The sequence below is a fragment of the Etheostoma spectabile genome, chromosome 2 (genome assembly GCF_008692095.1).
Source record: "Etheostoma spectabile isolate EspeVRDwgs_2016 chromosome 2, UIUC_Espe_1.0, whole genome shotgun sequence".
Taxonomy (NCBI): domain Eukaryota; kingdom Metazoa; phylum Chordata; class Actinopteri; order Perciformes; family Percidae; genus Etheostoma; species Etheostoma spectabile.
In genome coordinates this window covers 3721589-3727817 of record NC_045734.1, presented here as the reverse complement: position 1 = coordinate 3727817, position 6229 = coordinate 3721589, and the positions used below count along the sequence as shown (strand labels likewise).

The following is a 6229-nucleotide window of genomic DNA, read 5'->3' as shown; positions in this document are numbered from 1 at the left end:
TCACGATGCAATATCATCAAGATACGATATCAACACGATACGATATCATCAAGATACGATATCATCACGATGCAATATCATCACGATACAATATCATCCCAATGTGATATCATCACAATGCAATATCATCAAGATACAAAATCAATCACAATACAATATCAATCACAATACGATATCCTCACGATACAATATCCTCACAATATGATATCATCACGATACTTATGCCATGATACGATATTATTGATGTATATTATTTTAAACAAAATGCAATAGTCTGTGACATATTGCAATTCATAACCTTTTTCCAACTTTTAATTTTTCCCAATTTCAAATGATGTCCCCAAAAGGAAACTTGTCAACACTTGTTTTATCTAAAAAGATTTCTCTGTTTGCTCATTTCACTTCAATTTTATAGCTGCAAAATGGGATTGTCAAGCAGACAAACATAATCCTCAGTTTTCAATGAACTCACATTTGACCAACAAGACATCAACATAGGATATTATCAGGGTTCAAAATTAACACCATATATGCTGGCAAAATATGCAAGTGGCTGGTATATTTGCTTCACTCACCAGCCAAAACACAACAAGGGTAATCTACTGAGTGGCTGGTGGATGAAAAAGTTCCTTTTGGACCCTGGATGTAATCATTTCCCCACACGTACACACACATTTGGAATGATCCGTTGGGCACTAATGTGACCTTTTTCACACACAGAACAACAAACAAGCCATTCCTGCCTTAAGGCCGTCATCTACAACTCTGTCTCTTTATTGCCTTATCCTCCTTTGCACACTGACTCACTTGTTTCTATGCTGGTAATTTCTCACTGTTTTTGCGCACCATCTCTTCCTGTTTTTTTCTGATTTTATCACGACTGTTTTGCACAGCAGGAAACCTCAGAAAGTTGTAAAACAGTCAGGTCACATAGCCTAATACTTTAAAGACAGGGTGTCAGTTATCTTGTTTAACGCCTTTACACCTCAAACTGGTTTAAAGTAAACAGTAGGTCACGGTTTGACTGTGGAGCTACATCAGCTTGTCACCAAAAACCAATCGACAATTCTCTGACATTTCTAAGCTTTCTATTTGCATATAGAAAGAGGAAAGAGACCAACGTAGACCTGATTTCAAACAATTTCCACCATATCTGAGTGATGCTGAAATGCTGGTTGGGGTGGGTGGGTTTGTGTGTGTGTGTGTGTGTGTGTGCGTGTGTGTGTGTGTGGTTGGGGGGGGGGGGGGGGGGGGGGGGGCGAAACTTTTTATTGCAACGACATTTTGAGCATCAAGTGCTCCATTTCCTGCATTCTGAATATTTTTTTTGCAACAATTTGTGCCTTTTCTGCATGCAAATGTCTTTAGTCATGTAAATAGTACTGTTATTAATTCCTTCATCTGCTGTATTTTTCAAAACTTTCTGCAGATTCAAAACCTTACACGTGTTTCGAGATGTTTTTTCTTTCTTTCTTTCTTTTTCTAGGAATTATGCACATCTTAAAACAAATATTTGCTCGCCACACAATGTTTGACTTCACCTGAGCCTTTTACCATTTTTTTTAAACTGTTCTTTACCTTTTTTCTCTTCCCAGTAAAGGACCAGAGATGACAACATGGACTCAACAATGAAAATCCCTGTAGAATAAAATGATGGACTCTCTTGTATATGTAGAGGTTTATCAGTGGGTAGAGGAGGCTTTTTTTTATACTTTGACGCTTTTGCATCGACGCAGAGATCAAGGGTTCGAGTCCGGTCTGTGACAATTTCCTGCACGTCCCCCCCCCCCCTCACCTAGCTGTCCTTTCCATTAAAGGCGGAAAGCCCAAAAAAATCTCAAAAAGATGGACTTTCAATTCAAAATTGCATTAATGGCATAAAAGTCAGAAAAACAATATTGCCAAAGCATCTCTCTCTCTCTCTCTCTCTCTCTCTCCTGGAACATGACCATGTAAAGAATAACTGGCCGTGCATGTAATCTAACTGTAGCCTGTTCCAGCTGTGTAGTTTGCTGTAGTTTTTACATTTTCCCCCTGAATTGTGTAGGCTATCACGCACCATCACAGAGTGACATGTTGTATTAGTGAGTAGCCTGCTATCACAAATAAATGTGTAAAAGTGCATGCACCCACGGTTGTGTTCTTTCTCATTCTGGATATCATGGTGAGGCTGAAGGCTGCCGACGTGAACTTTAGGTCCAGTGACAGGCAGAAGGGACGAAACCAGGAGCGCATGAAGACGTTATGCTCAGTTAAAGGGTTATTTGTTTTGTTTTTCATCCTGGACCCTATATTCCTATTCGTGTGTGTAAGAGACTAATTGGCAGCGACAACATTATTTTTAATATAATTATTTTCACCACGTCTGGTTAGCAGATATCAGGATCAGGTCGTTGAAAGGATTCGGGCACGGTATAGGAAAAAAAACTCGTTTTGTTTAGGCTATATCATTTCTAAAGAAAACAACTTTGTTTAGGGGTAAATATGGAGCCCAGTCCTGTGCAGGAGGTACGCTGTACCGAAGCCTATGACACCCATGGGACCTAATGTGTCATGGATAAACAGGGCAGAGTCGCAGATCCACTCAGACTGCACACTCAGGAGAAATAGGCCGGTAGAAGAAAAGTAGCCTACTCTGAAATATGGAGCTATTTTAAAAGCGCATCTGCATATGTAAATGTGCCGTATTTATATAGCGCTTTTCCAGCAACTGCTCAAAGGGCTTTTACATAGTACAGGAAACATTCACCATTCATACACAGTGGCCGGGGCTGCCGTACAAGGTGCCACCTGCTCATCAGATAAACACTCACACACATTCACACTCCGATGCGCAGCACCGGGGGCAACTCGGAGTTCAGTGTCTTGCCCAAGGACACTTCGACAATGACTGCAGGGGCGGGGATCGAACCACCAACCTTCCAATTGGCAGGCAACCGCTCTACCACTGAGCCACAGCCGCCCCTCGCATACTAACTCAGGCTGTAAATGCTGCGGCATTATACAGAAATAACCATTAAACAAATAGCCATAGAAAACTGTCGCTTGAAGGCCTATACTGAAATGATATAAATGCAATACAAATTGGAATTTAAAAAAAACAAGCATAGATAAAGCAGTTGAGGAATATGAGAATGAATGGTTGCATTTTTGTCACATTTATTTAAATGAACTTGAAGTAGCCTTTAAAAAGCAGATTTGAGATGAATGAAATATCAAGCCTACAGCAGTGTCTGCTGACGGACTCCGTGTGTAGAAGGAAGTCAGCCTAACTCTGAGCAGAAAGGCATAGGCCCGCTGCAGCAGCCATTCTGAGGCCTTTAACTTCTGCTCTACTCATAGCACAAGTGACCCAGGAATTTAAAATGACGCATTTTTCTTTCATAGATTTCCCCATGACTTATAACACAAATTGAGGCTATTGAAATAATAACCTGAACGGCTAGGTTGGTGGCCTAAAGGCGTCACGTTTTGATAAAAGCCTTCATTTAAATAACAGCACGGGTTTGGGCGTTGCCTTCAAAGACGATCTGAAACATAAAGTCCGACGGCTGTAATAACAACTGAGAGCAATACACAACGGAATGAGAAGAGTCAAAGGATTTATTAAAAAGCGTCTAAAAAGCAAATTAATACCAACTCTGGAATTATTTTCTTACATTAAAGCTTTGTGAACATTTTCTATGAACATGTAAAATATACCATGTTAAAGGAAATATGTAGTTATACACCTTGGGAAAACTCAAGAGCTTTTGCGTTTTGAATTTATTAACTTATTAGAAATGTTAGACATAAAAAACAAAACAAAAAACAGACTGACTCGGTCTTTGAATACAACACAAACGGATTATTTCTTAATACATTTTGAATTCAAAGTGCTTGAGTACATTTTCTTTTTTTAAATATCAACCCTGTTGTATTGGGAACAGGGTATAGTTGGTCTAATCAGTTCAAATTATAGAGAGATATCCAATCCATAGACTGAATTTAAATCCCACAATTTGCTTGCATGAGCTCAGGCTGGAAGATATGAGAGTGAAAAAAATACATTCTAGTTAGTAACAACTGCAAAATAGTTATATTTAGGAGCTCTGTACAGAAAAGTAGCCAACGTATTGATGTTAACCAATGCAAGGTGTGAAATGGACTTCATTTGATTTGGTCAATACATTAAAACAGATGGCTGACTTTATAATATATATACACATACAGTTTGCACATTATGTAATTTGCTTTTATACATTACATACAAAAAAGAGCTTTGCTTAATAAATCACATTATGTCCTATAAGCTTCAGAATGATTCTGTCAGAGAAAACAAAGTGTGGCATAAAGAAATCAGTTAAGCAATCATCTTTTGTCCTTGAAGAAGCCCTTTGAAGTGCTGCTCTCCTTGATGGTGACGGTCAGGAAGTTCGTGGTCACGTCCGTCACTAAGACCTTTTCCACGTTGCCGATTGAGGGCCTCCACGTCACTTCGCCCAAGTCGACGTCGAGCCTGGTCGGGGACGGCCTGTCCAAGAAGTAAGGCTTTTCCATCTGGGGTAGCTCAGCGGGGCGACTCAAGCCTTGGTTCATTTTGGACTGGTGCTTGAAGTGCACAGGTGCCAAGTAGGTGGAGCTGTCCTTAGTCCTGTGTGTGTCTGAGTCTGTTCTGTGTGGATGCAGGCTGCGCTCCGAGTAGAGCTGCTTGTAGGAGATCCCCCGGTTGTGTGTGAGGTGGTGATGGTGGTGGTGGTGGTGGTGGTGGTGTTTGTGACCGTGGCTCTCTGGATGTCTGTGGGACACTTTGATCAGCCTCATCTCTTCCCCGCCCTGGAGCTTAGCCAGTTTGTGATGGCTGTGGCTCACCTGCTCCTCTGCTCTCCTCTTGTGGGGTTCAGAGACCACAGGGTTGCAGCTGCTGTCTTTGAAGCGGGGCTTAGGCTTCGGGCCTCTTTTTTTGGGTACGTGGAGGAGTCCGTCTGGACAAATGTGCTGAAGGGAAGGCCGCTGGTACTCACGAGTGCTCAGTTCTGGCGGTCGGACACGTACGCTTTCTCCGCGGTTTACAGTACTGGGTGGGAAGATGGTGGGAACAACGGCTCTAAGGCCCTCTCTGGCCCTTGGGGTGACAACAGGCTCGGGGGTGGGGTAGGTGACGTGCATCCCTTGGACTGCATCACCCCTGAATTCATAGGATTTGGCTTTAACTTGAGCCTATTACAAAAGGTAAGAAAATAAGAGGAAGATATTTATTTAAATTTAAATTATACAAAAAATAACAGTAATCCATTCTAGGTTTTTTTTGGTCAAACTAACAGGGCCTTTTCTAACCATTTTAATATTCACACCTGTGCTTTTCCTACTGTTAACATTTCTTCTCATAAGTTTTTCATTACTGCCAATGCCCGACACTGGGCTCAGCTTACACACTAAAATGGGTCCAACATTTTAAAAAGGGGAAAAATGAGTATGGAGTTTTAAAACATGTACCATTAGGCTACTGCATTGGCAACTACAACCACAAATGGTTCCTGTCGGGCCACAGTATTTATTAGGAAAATTCCACTACCCAGTTTTTAACAACACTCCTGTCAACGGAGATGCTGGTATTTAGTTCAAGATAAACTGTCGGTCATTAAGCAATTTTCACGGTCCATTGTCCTGAAAGGCTGGAACTTCTTGCTGACTGCATCAGGCATATGCTTTACTCTACGATTCCACTCACATAGGACAGTAACATTAATGCAACTGAATTTAATAAAAAGATGTAGTAATACAAACGGATTCACACAACAACAAAAAAACATTAAGTAGGCCTACCTTGATCAAGACGCTTTAACTGACGCTCGTAAACAGGAATGACTAAGGTATATCCTTTAGTATATGTCAACGGTTCCCCATTAGCTAATACACAAGCTGATATGCATAACTGTCATTTAGTACAATACAAGGAGGCCGAAATAAATTCGTAAGAGCTTTAAGGAAACCGAAATACACAGCCAATGTTTATGAAAACATGTGAAAAATCGAGGTGATACACTGTCTACTTGTTGGGGATGAACATGCAATCCATAAAAAAATAGAAATTGCGAAACAACGCGGTTTAATTTACCTTCAGCAGAAATGTCTTGGGTTTTGGTCCTCTCTTTTTGGGCCCATAGAGCTCCCTTTCACGCTCCCTGTGGGAAGATATAGTCACACACACACACACACACACACACACACACACACACACACACACACA

At 41.0% G+C, this 6229-nt stretch overlaps 2 protein-coding genes across 3 annotated transcripts in view; one reads left to right on the top strand and one right to left on the bottom strand.

Annotated features, from left to right (window-relative positions):
* c2h17orf67 (chromosome 2 C17orf67 homolog) overlaps positions 1-2128 on the top strand; it is a 5244-nt gene extending 3116 nt beyond the window's left edge. The window contains exons 4-5 of one of the 2 annotated variants that reach the window (XR_004333206.1): positions 1596-1664; positions 1909-2128. The gene's annotated coding sequence lies outside the window, so the exon portion shown is untranslated. Of the gene's footprint in view, positions 1-1595; positions 1857-1908 lie in introns of those variants that run through there. The other variant, XM_032524298.1, reaches the window with a different exon arrangement.
* Positions 2129-3585: 1457 nt separating this feature from the next.
* cbx8b (chromobox homolog 8b) overlaps positions 3586-6229 on the bottom strand; it is a 3462-nt gene continuing 818 nt past the window's right edge. Inside the window, exons 4-5 of the mRNA XM_032542176.1 lie at positions 6098-6164; positions 3586-5199 (exon numbers count right to left, since the gene is read on the bottom strand). Of these exons, the coding sequence (XP_032398067.1) occupies positions 4351-5199; positions 6098-6164 (916 nt within the window). The 3' untranslated portion in view covers positions 3586-4350. The remainder of the gene's footprint in view (positions 5200-6097; positions 6165-6229) is intronic.